Below are 21,023 nucleotides of genomic sequence, written 5' to 3' on the forward strand. Positions count from 1 at the left end.
AACCCAAGGATTTTTAAAAGGTTTCTATGTTAGGATTTCTCCCAGGTGGAGGAACGACAAGCAGGAAGGGAGGGCGACTGGAGTTGCCTCATCTAAGGGGTCTCAGGGGAGAGAAGGGAGGTGGGAGTGTTTCCCTTCTCTCCCTTTCCATCTTGGAGGCAGAGATGAGAGTGGCGGCGGGGGTGGTACTGTCCAAGCCCCAGGCGGCAGGTAGGAAGAAACCTATCGAGTGAGCCAGGCAGGTTGGAGACCCTTCTGCTAGGATACTCTACCGGCAAAGGCCAGGCGAGCGCGGGTCCGCCGCGATCCCAGGGTGCATCGCGCCCCGCCCCCTCCCCTTTCCGCGTCCCGCCTCCCCTCGGCCCGGGCCCCCTCCCTGCCGGCTCCGGGAGGCGGGGACGCGGCGTTGGCGGCGGCGGCTTCTCCTGTCTAGTCTTTCTCACTCACTGGGGAACCCGGCAGTCGCGGCACCTTCGGAGGCAGAGCCGTGGAGCCGCAAGCCCGTTGGGCAGCTAGTGGGAAGTCGGACAGACTAAGGGCAGAGCCGACAGACGGACGGAGAGCAGAGCAGCCAGACGGCTGGAGTCGCCTCAAGTTCCGCCATGAGCTGGGGCACGGAGCTGTGGGTGAGTCCGATAGAGGGGCTCCCCGCGCGGACGCCACAGCGCGCGAGGGGCGCAGGCTGGTCAGGCGCAGCTGACCGTCGGCGGCCAGAGCTCTTTGGGCTTTCCTGCCCCAGGCGCTAGCGGATGGCGGGGGTCCCTCTCCTTTGTGTGCAGATCCCTGTTCCTCTCCGCCAGGGTTGAGGGGCTGCTGGTCTGCGCTCCCGCTTCTGCCGCCGCGGCGGAGCTGAAGGCAGCGCCTTGGACGGCTGAGGGAGCGGCCCGCGGACTCCCGCGTCCGCCGCCATCCTCACCCTTTCCCTGTCTCTCCTCCGCCTTCACTTTCCGACGCCTGGCTCTTTGCCGGGCTGCGCTCTTCTCTCTTTGTATCTCCTCGCCCGGAGGCGGGGGAGGGGGCCCATTGTCCCAAAGGGGCGCTGTTCTCTGACGAGGAGGGGGCCCGCTGCGGCCCCCAGCCAGGGCAGGGGTCCCCGGGGCGAGGGCGTCGCCGGGCCGGGACTGTGCGGGGAGCCTCGAGGCGCCGCCCACCGCCCTCGCCCTCGCCCCAGGTAGGGGGAGCCTGGCGGCTTTGTTCCGAGCCCGGCCTCCGGCCAGCCAGGCCCAGCCCACACGCCCATTTCCCTCTCCCAGTCTGTGTGCCCCGGACCCGCGCGTAGCTTCGGGGACTTCGGGGACTTGGGCTGGGCCATCCCCGGCTGCTACCTTGGGTTGGGAGGGTGGCTTTTGGATCTGAATTAAATTGATGGGTCGATGGGGAAGCCAATTTTGCCTGAAGGAGCGTAGGGCTTCCCGATTGCTTTACTTCCCTTTCCGCTGTTCTTTATTCTCACTCGTTCTCCCCCTTTTCTTTCTTTCCTCCTTGTCTTTCTTGGGCGCTAAAGGCTGCAGACAATGCCCAATGACTGACCAAGGTGCGGGTGGGCTGTAATAGATCGGAGAATTCGCTCGCGACGTAGCTTCGGAAGGGTGGAGGTGTGGAGGGCAGTGATTTCTCAGGTGCAGCCGAGGGACCTGGGGCGTGGGGGCGCTGTCCTGAGAGCTGCCTGGCTTCAAGCCACTCCCCTTTTTATCCCACCTGTGCACATTTTTCGTGCCTTTTGTTAACGAGGATCTCGTGAAACCACTGCAGAGGGGCGGGAAGAACTTTTTTGTCTTTAAAGGAGCAGTTTGGCTGGGAATGAAGGTAGATCGGTTAATTGAAAGGCAAAATGCTTTCTTAGGTTATTTTTCACAGACTGGGAATCTTAGAACTGAAAGAGACTTTAGAGTTCATCTAGTTGGAACACTTAGCCAGCCCAGGAATCTCCTGCTACATTCAGGACAAGTGTTTGCCCAAATCTGTAAACACACCACCCAAAAGAAAATATCTCAGACGTTCATTTCTTAGATAGCATTGACTGTTCTAGCATTAGGAAGGATTATGTAGTAAATGAATTATGTAAAATTTAACCTTTCACGTTAGTTAGATTCTCAGGCGTTATTGGCCTTTTCCCTTTGATTTCGTACATTTTATAATTGACTGTAGTGCATTATCAATTAAAGTAGTTGGGTATAGTTTTATTTATATTTATAATTAGAAAATATTTTTATTTTTACGTAAATAATCCACGTTTCAGAGGAAACCAAAATGTACACAGACTTTTTTTAAAGTATACACTGGAAGAGTAGAGTAATAGTATTTAGATTTAACTCTTAGATTTAAAAAAGCACTTTATCATACTGTAGAAAAAGTTTTAAGGAGAAACCAAATATTTTAGTCAAGATTAAAATGTGATTAAAATTTTTTTTATTTGTAATTTAAGAATATAATGCATTCAAAAGTGATTAGCAATCTCCCACTATCTCCTGTATTTTGATTATTTATTTTCAGCTTTTGAATAGTTTCTCAGTTTGGAAAGGTTAACTGTAGAAGAGATGGGAATTTCTGTTCTAACTATAAAAATTATTTTGTATCCTTTTGGAAATTATGAAAAAAAAATTTAAATTAAGTTTTCTCTTAAAATTTAATGCACTGTGTTTTAAACTTTTTAGTGGTTTTAGGATTTGAGGGAAACCTTTATGAGAAACCAAATGATATAGAATGAACTAGTATCATCTGGATGCTTAAACTCTAGATAAAGTAGAAGTTGGTGTAGAGGTCTATTGTTAGCACCCAGAAGAGACCTTAGAAAAATTTGACTGGACTTCCTGTTTTTACTGTTCTGTTTTGAATAAGGATATTGTGCTTCCAGTGGACTGTAACAAACACCTATACTGTGCTCTTGTCATTGAGGAATTTGAGGTTGGGGAAATTCTCTTGAAATTCTGAATTTAGAAACCAGTTCTATTATTTCATGTTTAAGATTACATTACTATCCCAAAGGTTTAATTATTGGGAGCATGTTGTTACCAAAAAAATGATGAATACAGTTATGCACTCAAACTTAAGTTTTTTTCTTCTATTCATTGGAGTTTCATTGCTATTTTAATGCTTAAGTCTTATGTTAAATTTGAGGATAAAATAATAGAGAACCATTTTAACACTGACTCTGGGGGACAACTAAAAATGATAGTCTAAGTGGGTTACGTCAGACTTTGTTGTTTGGTTGTGAGGGGATATGAATTAACTGGTAATAGATTTGAGCTGTGCTTCAAGGGATTCCACGTGTTCCAAATGAGCATTTTAAGTAAGCATTGAATTTATACTAGAGACTTAGTTTTGGGTTCTCTGTTCTTGGTTATATGAAGCAAAGAGATGACAGTATCTTCATTTCTTCAGGGTGCAACATAATTATAAGACAGCATCTTTTTAAAAAATTTTTAATTTTAATGAGCTGGAGAGAGCGTGAGTGGGGGAGAAGGGCAGAGGGAGGGAGGGGAGGGGAGGAGAATGAAAGGAGAGGAGAGGAGAATGAAAGGAGAGGAGAATGAATCCCAAGTAGGCTCCATGCTCAGTGCAGAGCCAGACATGGGGCTTGATCCCACGACCCTGGGAACATGACCTGAGCTGAAATCAAGAGTCAGACACTCAACCAATTTAGCCACCCAGGTGGCCCAGTTATAAGATGGCATCTTAAGTGTTGTTTATTGTGTTGATTTTCTTATCACAGGAAGAATGGTTGGATCAAAAAGAATCCAAGTATGAATTCGTGACTTCACAAAGCACAGATTTTGTAATTATTAGCCCTTTTTAAAACTGAGAAAATTAGAGATTGGACAAGTCCTGTGTTTAGTCAGTACATTTTATTTATTAGGAGATACTCTTGTTTTTTTGAGGAGCAAATTTCAACAAAAAAATCTGTGTATGGATTGTGAGTGTGTGCCTTAGTTTCCTTGGTCTGTGTGATTTTTGGCCCTTAGCTTTAAGAGTGTATAATTAAAAAAATTTTTTTTAACGTTTATTTTTGACAGAGAGAGACAGCACATGAGTGGGGGAGGGGCAGAGAGAGAGGGGGACACAAGATCTGAAGCAGGCTTCAGGCTCTGAGCTGTCAGCACAGAGCCTGACGAGGGGATAGTACTCACCAGCTGTGAGATCATGACCTGAGCCACAGTCAGACACCTAACCAACTGAGCCACCCAGGCACCCCAAGAGTGTATAGTTTAAAAACCATTGTTATTTTCATTAAATTATTAGCTAAGTGCTTTTGACAAAGCTCATGCTCCTTTTGGAAGAAATTGAAAAATTTGGGTTGGATGATAGATTCAGTGGATAACTCCCAATCTTAACCCTTAATGCTTCTTTATCTTTGTCCACATAGCATTTACATAGCATTTCTATTTTAATACCTACACTGCAAGTGTACTAGACTTTGAGTCCTGGAGTATAGAACTGGATTAATCTTTGTTTTCACTGACCGAAACAATGCCTATAGGCGATCATGCATGTTTTGCCTCATTGAATTAATAGTCTGTTATGCAGAGTATTGATTACTGATTAAAAAGTGCATCCTGGAGGAAGTCTTTATGGTTCTGAAGGCCTTGGTAGGTGATGATGGTTTAAATGGTCTAGGTAATAGTTTAAGAATGTCTAAACAAATTGAATCCAAAATTAGGAAGTTAAGTTTTAGTGTTTGGGTAAAAAACTTTTATATTGGGGAAAAACTGACCTAAAGGTATTTCTTCTGACTTTACCTGACTCATAGGTTTGTGATGTGACTGTAAAAATAGCTGATGAAATCTTAGGCCACAGTAATGGGTTTGTCTAGGACAAAGCAGTTTGGTCCCACTATAGTCTATAATGTTTAGAATGTATTTGTAATATTGAAGATTACTTCACATTTTTTAGAAAATCGGTGCACCTGTGTAGAGGAGATTGACAAAGAAAACAATTTATTAAAAAAAAATTTTTTTTACATTTATTTATTTATTTTTGAGAGACAGAGTAAGACAGAGTGTGAGTGGAGGAGGGGCAGAGAGAGAAGGAGACACAGAATCTGAAGTAGGCTCCAGGCTCTGAGTGAGCGTTCAGCACAGAGCCCGATGTGGGGCCTGTACCCATGAACTGTGAGATCATGACCTGAGCTGAAGTCAGACACTCAGCCAACTTAGCCACCCAGGTGCCCTCAAAGAAAACAATTTATTAATTAATTAATGTGAATGGTGTTGCTTTTTTTAAAGACCATGAAATTACTGTAGGAATTTAGTTTAAAAAAAAATTATTGAGTGTCCATTATAGGGAAGCACTGTGCATGGTGAAATTTAGAAAGGTTTATAACATTGGCCCTGCTGTGAGGAAACTTAGAGCCATTTTTGAGGTGATACTCTTTCCTAACTCAGACACTCCTCTATGTTGGTATCACTGTCCAGAATGTCTTCTGTTGATCAGTTCCTCTTAAACCTCCTTTTCTCCAGAGTACACATTCTGGATAATCTCTTTCTTATGGATTACTACTTATGTTATACTTATTTCTTGTACATTCAAACCTTTGGGAAAATAGTCATGGTATAAATATTTATTTATTTTTATTTTTATTTTTTTAAAGAGAGCACGATTGAGAAACAGGCAGAGGGAGAGAGAGGAGAGAGAATCCCAAGTAGGCTCCACCCTTAGTGCAGAGTCCAGTGCAGGGCTTGATCCCATAACCCTTGGGTCATGACCTAAGCTGAAATCAAGAGGGATGCTTAACCAACTGGGCTACCCAGGCACCCATAAATATTATTACATTGTATTCCCTCTTGTTGGTAGAATTTGTTGTGTTCACCATTGTCTTACGACTGTTGTTCTTAGTTAAGGAGGCTGAGAGTCAATCAAGTCATCTATTTATGCCACCATTCTGTCCTAATACGGTGGAAGCTGGAGAACTGCCTCTAACCAATCTCTCTCCTCTGCATTTGCTACTTAAATCACTCAGTTCCACTCCCCTTCCCTGCCTTTATTCTGGAACACTCACTCTCTTTCTCCTTCCCCCAATCTATAAATGTGGGTTTGGCTGAACCCTTAAAAACCTATTTTACCTACTTTTTCCTATGTATCGGCTCCTGTTTGCAGGCAGAAAATAGGACAAGAGAATAGTAATGAATGGTTTATAATTAGGGCACCTACAAGTGCTATTTTATTTATTAGTCTTCAAACATTTTTAGCTCAATAGCAAAACAGAAAAATACTCTTTTGGGGAACATAGTCATACCTGCACTGTATTAAAAACTAGTGGGAAAAGATTATATACTAAGTTTTGTTTCATAGGAAGCAAAAACTGTTCCATGTATTAGTTTAGGCTATGTATATCAGACATACCAAAAAAGATTTGGCATGGGGTTTGGAATAAGGAAGGTTTTGCATATGGAGATTCCTGAGAAGTTCCTAGAGGGCAGAGATCATTGCCTAATCATTGTCTGATTCATTGCTCTATTCTTCCCTATCATCAGCACACTGCCTGGCATAGAGCCTGACACTACTAGGATCTTTAGTGAATGTTTGCTGGATTGACCTGAATGTAATGGTTAGGTTTGGCTTGAATTTGAATTCTAGGATGCCTGGAAGTAGTGATGCAGGGTAGATTGGGACCAGGCTGAGAGGTAGGTGTGTCTAAATGCTGGATTCAAATTCATGGAGTGAGTGAGAAAGAAGTTATTTATTAGCATTAATTAACTCAACCTTTAGACTATTTAAAAATCCACAGAAGGAAGTTTTAGTTTGTGTTAGTAGAAGGGATTATTTCTTCCTTCCGAAGCTTTTGGTGGCAGGAGGAGGAATCCCTCTGGGTTTTAGAAGATGAAAGTTTATTGATTTTATCACCTCTTCAAGAATATTTGAAGGGTGTTCTTTTAACAATGTGTTATTGGTTCTGATATCAGTTGTATTTTTAAAATATATGTTGTTTCTGTATTTTGTTTACACTGTTTTTACATTACCCTAGATATATGAATTAATATTTTTACTTCTGTATCAGTTTTGTTCCAGTGCTTTCTCTGAGGTTGAGTTTTGATCATCCTCCCAGTGTGCTTGATTTATGCACTAAGTTTCTTAAATATCAAACATATTTTAGAATATTTTGAGATACCACCTTTAATTGATGGTAAATGATGCCTTAAAATTGCAAATTGTGTTTAAAAATAATCTTTTGATACAGTTAATTCTAATATTGTCACCTGCGCTTTTCAGCATTTTCCTTTTTTCCTATATTAAGTTGTATTCTGTGATTACTTTTACAGGGTTTTCATTCACTACTTCCTTAAAACCACCTCTTTCAAAGCGTAGATAGATGCTGTAAGGTGTTGTAAGATGCTCTCTGACTGCTTTTTGTAATGTGGGATTCAGCATTTAGAATTTGTACAGAGCCCAAGAGAAACAAATTTAGAATAAGAATAAAAGTTTTTGTAAAATGTCGCTATTGAATCCAAATTATTTATTAATATTTGGGACTTAGGAACAATTTTTCCTTAAGTTCTTGATAGAGGACTAATCCTCAGACTTTCACAATACCTCATGAAATAAGTGAAATATTAGTATTATATATTTGTCATAATTAGAAGAAATATAAATGTTTAGTCAGATTTTCCAGTCATACCATTTTTTTGTTGTTTCTAGAGTGAGAGTCATCTCTTTTGTTCCTGCTGTATCCTTGCTGTATACCTATTTTGTAGAAAAAGAATAGGCATAAAATAGGCACAGAACTATTTGTTGAACAAGGAAATCAATGAATTGCTGTAATTCTGTTATCAGTTAATGTGTTGAATACTAAGGGTATTTTGGCTTTTTTCCCCAGCATGTATATTTCTTATTTAACTTTAGCGATCCTTTGTTGGTTTTTTAAGTAGGCTCCACATCGTGAGGCTTGAACTCAATGATCTTGCGTCAGTGCTGTACCAACTGAGCTATCCAGGCACCCTTTTAGGGATCCTTTTTATAATCTTGAAATATATTTAATTGTGCCTTTCATATGAAATTTTTCTCTTTTAGGCCTGGAGTTCTCATTTCCTTGATTGTTTGAGTACAGATGATTATTTTCTTATAAGTTTATTTATTTATTTTAGAGAGAGAGAGAGAGAGAGTACATGTGAGCAGGAAGAGGGGTAGAGAGAGAGAATCCCAAGCTGGGGATTCTGACAGCGTAAGCCCAATAAATGGCTTGATCTTAGGAACTGTGAGATCATGATCTGAGCCAAAATCAAGGGTCGGATGCTTACCCAACCCACTGAGCCACTCAGGCACCCCCAAATGATTATTTTTGTGGTATATTTTATGATCCTTTGGATTTTAGAAATGACAACAGTGAACATTCTCTTCGGTGGTCATGTAAGAATAATGTAAATGTAAATTTTCTGAAACTTAATGAATTGGGAAAGCATAAAAGATTACTTTTTAGAGAGTAAAAATGTTAAGTTGATTCTGAGAGATTTTTGACATATTAGTGGTGTTTAGTTGAGATTCTTTTTCCATCGCAAATTATAAAAATCAAAATTATTGAAATAGCTATGGTAAGTAAATAGCTTTTGAATAAACATAACTTTTTTTTTAAAACTTTTTGGTTTATTTTATTTTATGTTATTTTATGTTAGAGAGAGTGCGAGCAGGGGAGGTGCAGAGAGATGGAGACAGAATCTGAAGCAGGCTCCAGGCTCTGAGCTGCCAGCACAGAGCCTGACACAGGGGTTGAACTCAGAAGCAATGAGATCATGACCTAAGCCGAAGTTGGATGCTTAGCCGGTTAGACTGAGCCACCCAGGTGCCCCGACACAAACTTTAACTTTTGAATCAATCTTCTAGACTTGGACCATGAACTAAATGAACATCTTTTACTGTTTGCCAAGGCAGAATATAATTAACATTTGTTAACTTTTTGAATCTGAAAATGCCCTTATTTCACCTTCATTTTTTAAAGTTTTATTAAGATATAGCATTTAGCCGTTAAAGTGTACAAATCTTATGTGTTGAACATTAAGATTAAAAGAAAAATGAACATACTCCTGTAATTCTCACTAAGATCAAGATAGAGAAGTTTCCTTCATGCTGTTTGCAGTAAATATCCACCCCAAAGTAACCACAATTCTGACTTGTATTGCCATTGATTACTTTTGTAGATTTTTTAAAACTTCACATGAATAATATATACTCTTTTTTGGTCTGACTTCTTTCATTTAACATGTTGTATGTGAGAATCATTCTTTTATGGTTAGTTTGTGGTATTCCATGTTATGTATAGGGTTTGTATTTTCTTCTTCTATGTGCCTGGAGTCACTCCTAGTCTGAGACCACCTTAAACCAAATTCAGAGCTTGAAATTCCCTTGTGTAGGTGTCGGATTTTGATTTCTGTCCCCACATTTTGTGCTATGTTATCAAAACAAAGATCCTGATTTTTAGGATTAACAAACATCCTCAGGGTAAAAGTAGCTTATATGCTTTTATTTTTCCTTTTTGGTTTGAATTTTTCACTTGTGACTTTGTAGTTCCTTGTTATCTTGGCTTGTCTTTGATGCTTTATATTTTTGAAATATATTTTATCCATATTTTAAAGTTTTTATCCAGTGGAATAGTGAAAGTTGATCCGAAAAATCTAGCCTGCTACTACTAGAAACTGAAAGTTGTTACAGTGAGTTTTTAATTTTTAAAAGGTGTTTATGTATTTATTTTGAGAGAGAGAGAGGGAGATAGATGGGGGAAAGGGGGGACAGAGAGAGAGAGAGAGAGGAAGATAATCCAAAGCAGCCTCCGTGTCATCAGCACAGAACCTGATCTCATGATTGTGAGAATGACCTGACTTGAAATCAAGAGTTGGATGCTTAACTGACTGAACCACCCAGGTGCCCCAGAATTTTTAATTATTTTGCTATTGTATTTTTAATTTCCAAGAGCTGTTTTCTTCCTTCCTCCCTCCCTTCCTTCCAGCATGAGCAGGGGAGGGGCAGAGAGAGGGGGAGAGAGAGAATCCCAAGCAGGCTCACTCAGCGGAGCTTGAACTCACCAACTGTGAAATCATGACCTGAGCTGTAATCAAGAGTTGGATGCTTAACCAACTGAGCCACCCAGGCACCTTTGTTTGTTTTCTGAATATACTTTCTTCATAGCATCCTCTACTTAGGTTTTGGATTAATATCTTCTGTTAATTCTTTTTGTATACCAAAAATAGGTGTTTTTTTTGTTTGTTTTATTGTGTTTAGTTTTCTTATCTTGCATAATGTTTGTAGCCTCCAAGTTGCTTTTTTTCTCCGTTTTTGCTAGTTTTCATTCCTGTTTTTTATGTTCAAGACTTTCCTTAAATATTTTGTGATCCCAGGATCCTGGCAAGATGTCTGTCAATATTGGGGCATACTGAGCTGTGATATGCCCTACCTGTAAGGTTAGGGTTTAGGCTGTTTAAAGTTTTTGATCCCTGTAAGTGATTTTTGCTTAATAGTTCCCCCTAGGATTGTTCAGAGCTTCTGCCTCCTTTCCAATCCTATTGTGAAAGCTCAGGAGGTATACTGTAAGTCTTTCTTTTGAAGTCACAGTTATCATTGTTGCTTATGGTGCTGGGTGCTGCAACTTGATTTTTTTTTTTTTAAACAAGTGCTGAAATAAATATTTGTCTTGTATAAGAAGATATTTGGAGATAGGCAATCACTGGCATGGGTTCATGAACTCAGCACTTTCAGGATCAGCATTTGTGGAAATGCTTTGGACTTTCTCTCAGAGTTGCAAGTTGTACCTCCAGCTATCAAACCTGTATGTAAGTCCAAAAAAAAAAAAAAAAAAAAAAAGGAAAGTAAGAGAAAGAGGAACAACATCAGATAAATCTGCCTCTTTTTCAGGAAGGCAAAAGCTTTCCCAGAGTTTCTACAACAAACTTCCCCTTAGGTTTCACTGTTCAAAGCTGGACAAATTGCCACCTGAACAAAATTAGGGTTCTATTAGAAATGAAGAAGGGGAGTAGTTTTAATGTACCCCAAAATACAGAATTTATGGTGTCTGTCTCGAAGGAACTAATGATCACTTTGTAGAAGCAAAACATGTGTGTACAAATATGTATTTATGGATATTTGAATAATAGAAAAGGGGCTAAGAAAAGGTAGTGATATTAGTGATGAAGCAGATACATATTTTTTAAAGTTTATTTGTTTTGAAAGAGAGTGTGTGAGCAAGGGAAGGGCAGAGAGAGAGAACCCCAAGCAGCAGAGCCCAACATGGGGCTTGATCTCATGAACTATGAGATCATGACCTGAGCCGAAATCAAGAGTGGGATGCTTAACCAACTGAGCCACCCAGGCACCCCAAAGCAGGTATTTTAGAGTTAAGGTCTTTAGGAGTCCAGCATGGCCCACCATAATTTTAAGAGGCTTGGTGATGAGGGGCTTATGTGTCTTACCTGGGGTTCGTGGGCTGCCTTTTGCTTGCTATACTATGCCGTGGTGACATCACCTGCCAGAATAGATGGGTGTTTTGCATAAAATGGTTAGAATTGATGGTGAGGGCTTGTTGAAGTTGACCTAACCTCAGACTGAGTGAAGGCACTGCAGGGACTGAAGAAAGGGTACTGAAATAGAAGTCCAGAAGTTTTTTTTGTGAGGAGAAAGTTTTCGTGGATGTTGGAAACAATAAAAATCTCCTTTAATGGCGCAGGTCTCTTAGTCACCTAGATATACCACCAGGCTATAAAATTGACTCCAGGAAGTAAGAGGCCATCAGCCTAGAGTTACTGGCAGTTTTTTTTTTTTCTTTCTTTAAATTGATACATTAGTATGGTACATTTGTTAAAATTAACCAGAATTGATACATTATTGTTAACTAAAATCCATAGTTGATTCAGATTTCCTTAGTTTTTACCTAATGTCTTCTGTCCACATTACATTTAGTTGTCATGTCTCTTTAGGCACTTTTTTTTTTTTTTTTTTTTTTTGGTAAGTGCTTATTTTAGAGTGGGTGGCAGGGGCAGAGAGAAAGGGGGGACAGAGGATCCAAAGTGGACTCTGCACTGACAGCAGCGTGCTTGATGCAGGGCTCAAAATCACGAACTGTGAGATCATGAACTGAGCCAAAGTGAGATGCTCAACCGACTGAACTACCCGGGTGCCCCTCTCTTTACACACTTCTTATCTGCCATTTTTTCAGACTTTCCTTGTTTTTGATGATCTTGTGAATTTAGAGGAGTATTAGATATATTGTAGGATGCCCCTCTATTGGAATTTGTTTGATTAAAAAAATTTTTTTAAATGTTTTATTTATTTTTGAGAGAGAGAGAGAAACAGTGCGTGCGAGTGGGGGAGGGGCAGGGAGAGAGGGAGACAAAGAATCCAAAGCAGGCTCCAGGCTCTGAGCTGTCAGCACAGAGCCCGACGCTGGGCTGGAACTCATGAACCGTGAGATCATGACCTGAGTCAAAGTTGGATGCTTGACTGACTGAGCTACTAAGACATCCCTGATGTTTTTATTGTGATCAGACTGAGGTTGTGGGTTTTGGGAAGGATGAGCATGTGCCATTTTCATCACATCATTTCAGAGGTACAGATTATCAGGATTTATTGTTGGTACTCATTTTGGTCACTTGGCTGAAGTAGTGTTTATCGGATTTCTCCACTATAAAGTTATTTTTTCTTCTGTTTCCATACTGTATTCTATGGAAGGAAGTCACTATATGCATCCTACACTTAAAGGGAAAGGAGTTATGCTCCCTTTTTTTAGGGTTGGAGTATCTACATAATTTATTTGGAATTATTCTGCACAGGAGATTTATCTCTTCTCCCTTATTTGTTTATATTAGTAAGGATATAATCCAATACTTCTTCATTTATTTTGTTGCTCAGATTGTTCCAGCTTTGGCCGTTGAGAACACTTTTAGTTGGCTGCTGTGCCCCTGTACATATCTCCATTAGTAAGGATTTTTTTTAAAAGAACTTGTTTACTTCCTTGTACTATAAGATGGTACAGGCTCATCTTGCCTGTTTTCTGTCCCAGCCCTAGAATCAGCCATTTCTCCAAACAGCTCTGGTTCCTTTCATTGGAGAGTGGGGTTAGAGACCAAGATATAGGTGCTAGATGTGCTTACTACTGCAGTTTTATTCTTTCAGTTTCTCTCAGCTGATAAAACAGATGTATGTGTATATACTAAGCTGTGTACATGCACTGTATCTGTAAATATTTCTGTATGTAACCACCTGTATCTATATTAAATATTTAATGTCTCCAACTTGAATCCATTTGCACATTATCCTTTTAGCCCCTTCTCCTTGCTGACCTATAAATTCCTATCTGGGACAAGTCCCTTTGGCTGCTGTTCCTTTTCAGTATATATGTAGTGTAGCAATATCAGAGTTAATAATCTGTAGCCCTCTGGGGAACAACTTTATCAGCTAGAGTAGAGTTCTTACGTGCAGTTCCTTTTCCCTCTAGTTCTACAGACTCTTGCATTTTCAAAGTTAGGTCAGCACCATTTATTCCCCCATCCCCTTCAGTGAGCTTGTTTCATACATTTATACTACAGTTAGATTTTCTCTTTTTTTTTTTTTTTTTTACAGTTAGGTTTTCTTATCTCAGTCTGTATTCTTTCTTGGGATCCTTTGATTTTCTTCGTAATTTTTTAAAAAAATTGTATAGACTAAGGATTGTTCTTGTGCTGTAGAGTTCTACAGGTTTTGACAGGTGTGTAGTGTTATATATCCACCATTCCAAGATCATAAAGAATAGTTTCACTTCTTAAAAATCCCCTGTGGCCTATCTCACACCCATTGGGATAGCTGCTATCAAAACAACAGAAAAAAACAAGTGTTGGTGAGGATGTGAAGAAATTAGAACCCTGTGTGCTGTTGGTGGGAATGTAAAATAGTGCAGCTACTATGGAAAACCAGTATGGTGGTTCCAGAAACTTAATCATGGAATTACCATATAATCCTGCAATTCCATTTCTGGGTATTTACCAAAAGAATTGAAAGCAGGTTTTGTTTTGTTTTCCTTTTTTAAAGTAAGCTCTACATCCAAAGTGGGGCTTGAACTCACAACCCTGAGATCACAAGTCACATGCTTTATTGACTGAGCCAGCCAGGTGGTCTGAAAGCAGGGTCTTGAGAGATATATATGTCTATGTTGATAGCATTATTCACAGTAGCTGAAGGATAGAAGCAATTTAGGTATTGATCAACAGATAAATGGATAAGCAAAATGGTATGTGGATACAGTGGAATATTATTAAGCCTTAAAAAAGAAGGAAATGCTCATCTACTCTACAAAAATGGATGAACCATGAGGACATTATATTAAATGAACTAAGCCACAAAAGGACAAATACTGTGTAATTGCAGTGCATGAGGTACCTAGAATAGCCTAGAGACAGAACATGGAATGATTGCTCAGGGCAGAGGGGAGGAGGGAATGAATAGTTATTGTTTAATGGTGTAGTTTTAGTTTAGAAGATGAGAAGGGTTCTGGTAGATGGTGGTTGTGGTTGTACAACAATATGAATGGAATTAAAAACACTGAATTGTACACTTAAAAATGATTAAGATGGTAAATACTGTCTTATGTATATTTTTACTCCCCTCCACCAAAAAAAAAAAAAAAACAACCCAGAAAACAACAAACCCCTGTGCTCTGTTGATCTTCCCCTGTCCAACTACTGATTTTTTTTTCTTTTTAAATAGCAGTTTTAGATTCACAGCCAAATTGAGCACAAGGTAGAGATTTCCTGTATGTCTCCTGCCCCCAGGTATGCGTAGCGACCTTATTAGCATCTTCCACCAGAGTGGCAAATTTGCTACAGTTGATGGACCCACACTGACAGATCATTATTACCCAAATTCATAGTTTACATTAGAGATCACTCTTGACACTGTACATTCTATGGATTTAGGCAAATGTATAATGACATAGCCACCCTTCAAATATACAGAGTAGTTTCACTGTCTAAAAAATCCTTTGTGCTCCACCTGTTCATCTTTTCCTCTTTTCTAACCCTTGACTACTGATTTTTCTTCTGACTTTTCATTACCCTTAAAGGAAAGCCAGTACCCATTAGAAGTAACTATTTCTCTCTCTCACCCAAACTTAGCTTTAGGAAACCACTAATCTTGCTTTTTCTAAGCATTTGCTTGTTGGACATTTCACATAGATGGGACCCTACAATATGTGGTGATATGTAACTGGAACTTACTTTTTTTTTTTTTGTAATAGTATTTATTTATTTTTAAGGTTTATGTATTTATTTTGAGAGAGAGAGAGAGAGAGAGAGAGCGTGAGCACAAGCAGGGAATGGGCAGAGAGGGAGGGAAGGAGAATCCCAGGTAGACTCTGCACTGTCAGATCATGACCTGAGCAGAAATCCAGAATTGGACACTTAACCGACTAAGCTACCCAGGCACCCCTGTAACTGGAACTTTTCAATAAACATGTTTCCAAGACTTATCTGTGTTACAGCATATATCAGTAAAATTCACTTTTTTCATTACTAAATAATATTCCCCTGTATGCATATACTACATTTTATTAACCTGTTCATCAGTTTATGGACATTTGGGTTGTTTCTGCTTTTGGCTATTGTGAATAATGCTGCAATGAACATCTGTGGATAACTGTGTGGATGTATGTTTTTATTTCTCTTGGGCATATACTTAGTGGAATTGCTGGGTCATATGGTATCTCTGTGTTTAACTGTTTGAAGAACTCCCAAAATGTTTTGCATTTGCACTAGCAATATAGGAGGGCTCTGATTTCTTCACATCCTTGCCAAAACTTGGTATCATCTTTTTTTTTTTTTAACATGTATTTATTATTTTGAGACAGAGAATCCCAAGCAGAGTTGTGCTGTTAGCGTGGAGCCCCACTTGGGGCTTGATCCAATGAACCATGGAATCATGAGCTGAGATCAAGAGTCGGATGCTTAATGGACAATTACAGCCATCGTAGTGGTTATAAAGTGATATCTCATTGTGGTTTTGATTTGCATTTACCTTGTGACAAATAGTGTTGAGCATCTTTTCATGTGCATTTATATATCTTCTTTGGAGAAATGTCTGTTAGCCTCAGTTAACTTTTATTTATTTTTATAAGTTTTTTTTAAGTTTGTTTATTTTTTTGAGAGAGAAGCATGCATGGGGGAGGGGGAGAGAGAGAATCAGGAGCAGGTTCAGCAGTGTCAGTGTGGAACCCTATGTGGGGCTTGAACTCACCAATTGTCAGATCATGACCTGAGCCAAGGTCAGGTGCCTAACCGACTGAGCCACCCAGGCACCCTGGTGGCTCAGTTGGTTAGGCACCTGACCTTGGCTCAGGTCATGATCTCACAGTTTCTGATTTTGGGCCCCTCATACGGTTCTCTGCTGTCAGCACTGAGCCCACTTTGGATCCTGTCTCCCTCTGTCTCCGCCCCTCCCCGACTTGAGCACAATGTGCTCTCTCACACACTCTCTCTCAAAAATAAATAGTAAAAAAAAAAATCTAAAATATTAATGTTCACGTTAATTAGCTGTGATAGTATGTATTAGTAAAATACAAATAGAAACCAGTATTGAGAAGAAAAGAAATTTAATTGCAATGCTAAGAAGATACTGTATTTATATTTGGTATTTCTTGTTGAACTTGTCAGCCACTCTTTCAGACTAAGAAGTATTTGATTTTGGCATTTAGATTGAGAAACTTAAAATCCAAGTGCAACTGTTAGCTGTGCTTTCTTTTACTTGTCTTTTGTTTAAGAAACTTTCCCCCTAACTGGCACTCCACTTAGCTTGCTTCCCTTAGCTCTAACCATGATGGCAGTCCTTGTCATTGTCAGGTAGAAACTTTGTTGTTACATCTCCGTAATTTCAGCTATGAAAGGCCAGGGAAGATGAGGTCCCAGAGATACTTAAAAATAATGAAAACTTCTGTATAATTCATATGTGACCTTTTGAAGTTCGAATTTTATTGCAGAATTTAGTTAATGCCTGGAACTAAGATAATTTTGGCTGTTCTTCAGATCTGTTCTAAGAATAATAATGGCAATATTTTGTAGTGATGCAAGATTACAAATGCTGCAGTGGTATTTACTCATTTTATTGTAGACAGATAGTTAACTGAAGTCACATTTTTGTTTTCCTTTTCGTAGTTTTACTATATCATCTAGGTCAAGAATCTAGCCCCCTCCCCCTTTTCCTGTATCTTTAATTTTCTTGGTTAGGTAAAATGTTGATCCATTTCTACATTCAACTCCTGTTAGTCCAGAGGTTATTGATTTATTTTGTGGCTTTTATACCCTTTACTTGAACAACAGCAGCTTCTCTCTTATTTCACTCAGCTGTTGATTATTTGGTCAGTTTGGCCTGGAGATTCTGATTCATTAAGTTGTGGTGGTGTTGAGTGGTCAGCCATCTGGAGTTTTATAAAACTTTGCTGGTGATTGTGGTTCTTACCCCTGGCTGAGAAACATTGCTGTTAATTAGCAGACCTTTAAACTGGGTGATCATTAGAATCATCTTGGGAATTTAAAGGCAGTAACAACAAAACAAACCTCCCAAGCCCTATTCTGACCTCCTTAATCAGAATCTGTAGGAATGAGGCCCAGGAGTTTGTATTTTAGAAACATCTGGATGATTCTGATAATACCAAAGTTTGAGAACATTGCTTTACAAGCTCTAAAATCAACTTATATTAAGCCAGGGCATTTGGAGAACTTTTTGTATTTGAACTGTATCATAACTTCCTTTTCATTCCCATTGAATTGCTTTTAGGAATACTAGGAATAATTGATTATTGAATGGTTACTATGTTGAGGCAGTGTATCTTCTTGGGGTCAGGTTAAGTGTGTTATTCAAAACTACATCACAGTAAGTATCAGAACTAGGATATGAATTCAGGTCTCTTTCTACATTCAGAGACTTCAGTTTTTACCATGAATATTATACTACTTTTATTACTTTTGTTGAGAAGCCAGTCATCAGTGTATGTGTAAAGAGATTATTTTTTGAAGGTCCTACCAGTTCGCCAGTTTATCATAAGGACTTTGTTAGAATATTGCCCACTGCATTACTGTGTGTTCTTTATGAGACTCGTGGAAGAAATTTCTCTTAGGCTTTTTATTCTATAGAAAGTGTTTCCATAGAGGAGGGCACCTTTTGGGATGAGCCCTGGGTGTTGTATGGAAACCAATTTGACAATAAATTTCATATACTGAAAAAAAAAAGTGTTTCCTGTGACTTTTCTCATTTTGAATTTGCTGCTAGAAAACTTACAGTCAGATTTCTGGTTCACTGATAACAAATGTATGGATTTTTTTTTTTGTCTGCATTTTGTTTACAAACTGTCTTGGTATCATTTTAAATGTCTCCTTGATCATTTTTGTCATCTTTTTTTTTTTAAGTTTATTTATTTATTTTGAGAGATAACAAGCAGGGGAGGAACAGAGAGAAAGAGGGAGAGAGAGAGAATCCCAAGCAGGCTTCGCACTGTCAGAGCAGAACCTGATGTGGGGCTTGAACTCATGAACCCATGAGATCATGACCTGAGCTGAAAATGAGTCAGGCATTTAACCGACTGAGCCGCCCAGACGCCCCCATTTTCTTATCTTTTTAAAAATTATTTTATTTTGCTGTGTTACCTTTATAAGTCATTTTAAAGGAAAGTGTTTAAATTAACAAGTGATTTTGAGCCATTTTATATAATTTTGGCTAAATGTCTTTTTGAAAGAGTTGACTTTGGGGAAGGGAGGAACTTCGGATTTGGAATGTGTGTGCCAGGCACAGTGGTAAATGGTTGTTTATTTTCATGCGAACTATTTTGGTCTTTTCAGTACCACAACTTAGTTTAATTAAGTGGTGGTATTCCCATTCTATGGAAGATGAAACTAATGAGAAAGATTAACCTTTGTCACCAAAGCTAAACTTGAACCCAGTTTTGTGTGACTCCAAAACCTTTATTATTATTTTTTTTAAGTGCCTCTAATGGATCTAATTTACGTAACCATTTCTGAATGCTTTCTTAGGGTTATTCATATAATCAACACACATTTGTGGATAACTTTATAGGAAGCACTGTGTCTAACACTGCCTTGTAGAGATTGCCACGCTGATTAGAATGTTTTATCCTCAACTTAGCATGTCTTTGAATGGACATTAGATTAGTTAGGGCCCTGGTAGGAAATAGCACAAAAGTTAAATGAGTAGAGTTTAATAAAGATATTGTTCATAAAGATGTGGGCATATGGTCAACTGAACCAAGGTGGATGGTGAAGTACCCTGGAGCTAGTAACAGTTGGGAGCTTTTATTACTTAGGTTGGTCTTAATGGGCAAGGAGAGGGAATAGTTCACTAGACCCCTAATCAGGAGCTTTAAGATAGGGCTGCCTGATAGCATCTGACCTTTAGCATGGGAACAAAGGAGGTTTACTGTTAATTGGTAGGGAGAGAGCTGCAGGAATAAAAACCTTGGCCTCACTTTCATCTTTTTTGTGCCTTCCATTGACTGAACACAAGTTAAGCCCAAGTTAAAGAGCAAGGGAGCCCACTCACTGATGTAGTCTACGGGGTCCAGAGAAGTATTAAAGGTAGACAGTGATTCTGGGAGGGAAAACAGCACAGTCATGGTCTTTGTTCTAAAGGAGCTCATCCTGCTGGGAAGACATATATTCAGCAAATTATTATAAGTGTGATTATAAGTGATGGGTGCTAAATACAAGGTGCTGTGGAAATGCATCACATCATAGATGTACCTAGTTTGAAGGGTCTGAGAAGGCTTCTCTGTGGGAGGTTCTTACACATCCTGTTTCTTTGAAAACAAAACGAGATCGGGGTCCCTGGGTGGCTCAGTTGATTAAGCATCCAACATCAGCTCGGGTCATGATCTCACCATTCCTGAGTTCAAGTCCTGCCTCGGAGCCTGGTGCCTGCTTGGGATTCAGTGTCTCCTGCTTTCTCTACCCCTCTCCCGCTCGTGCTCTGTCCATGTCTATCTCAAAAATAAATACACATTAAAATTTAAAACAGATTTCTGGTCTCATCTAGAGCTTCTGATGTACTAGGTATGGGGTGGTGTTGGGGAATGTTTTTAAAAAATCTTATCTGGGTGATTCTGTCAGTCATTTATTAAAGTTACTGAGAGGCCACTATGCCTGAGGCTTACAGGTTGAGGGGGAGGGTGGTGTGAGATGAAGCTAGAAAGGTGATTGGTAGAGTCTTGTAGATCATTCTTTTTTTTTTTTTTTTTAAACATTTATTCATTTTTGAGAGACAGAGCGTGAGTGAGGGAGGAACAGAGAGAGGGAGACACAGAATCCGAGGCAGGCTCCAGGCTCTGAGCTGTCAGCACAGAGCCCAGCGCTGGGCCGGAACCCACGGACCATGAGATCATGACCTGAGCCGAAGTCGGACACTTAACCGACTGAGCCACCCAGGTGCCCCATCTTGTACATCATTCTTAAAGATTTTGGACCTTGTTCTAAGGTAGTAGGTAGATATTGGGAATTTTTTTCCAAGCTACCTTGTGTGCTTTCTCCTTCTCTATATATTTTAATGTTTATTTTGAGAGAGAGAACATGTGTGCATGGGGGAGGGGCAGAGAGAGGGTGAGAAAGGTTCCCAAGTGGCTTGCTGTGTCAGTGCAGAGCCTGACACTGGGCTCAGTTTCTCAGGACGAGATCATGATCTGAGCGGAAATTAAGAGTCAGATGCTTCCCTGACTGAGCCACCCAGGTGCCGTTACCTTATGTACTCTATATCTAGCTTCTTCTGCCTCTCTCCACAGCTTCTAATTCCCATGTCTGGCTTCATTTCTTTGATGTCATTCTCTGAACTTCCAATTCCTCAGTAGAAAATAGTTATCAAGGAGACTGGAAAAATAAAGAATTAGTGACAACTGTAACACTGTGTCTCCTCTGAGCCCTAGGATAGTAACTGCATTCTAAAGTTCGGCAGTTTCCGTGGAGGACTAGAGTCAAGGCCATTTTGTGTTTTCTCAAGTGAACAGAATCTGAAATGACCTCTCCCTATCTTAAATGTTTCTTGGTATCTAGAATCATGATAAACATAAAAGCAAAAAACTGTAAGAT

At 39.6% G+C, this 21,023-nt stretch overlaps 1 protein-coding gene across 5 annotated transcripts in view; it reads left to right on the forward strand.

Moving 5' to 3' along the window:
• Positions 1 to 357: 357 nt before the first annotated feature.
• Positions 358 to 21,023, forward strand: part of FNBP1L (formin binding protein 1 like) — a 133,349-nt gene continuing 112,683 nt past the window's right edge. For 3 of the 5 annotated variants that reach the window (XM_053214467.1, XM_053214465.1, XM_053214466.1), the window contains exon 1: positions 360 to 626. Coding sequence is in view for 4 of the 5 variants with exons in the window: in XM_053214465.1 (XP_053070440.1) it covers positions 603 to 626 (24 nt within the window). In the remaining variant the exon portion in view is untranslated. Of the gene's footprint in view, positions 627 to 21,023 lie in introns of all 5 variants that reach the window. The other 2 variants (XM_053214469.1, XM_027058570.2) reach the window with 2 other exon arrangements.

Source organism: Acinonyx jubatus, chromosome C1 (genome assembly GCF_027475565.1).
Source record: "Acinonyx jubatus isolate Ajub_Pintada_27869175 chromosome C1, VMU_Ajub_asm_v1.0, whole genome shotgun sequence".
NCBI classification, from domain to species: domain Eukaryota; kingdom Metazoa; phylum Chordata; class Mammalia; order Carnivora; family Felidae; genus Acinonyx; species Acinonyx jubatus.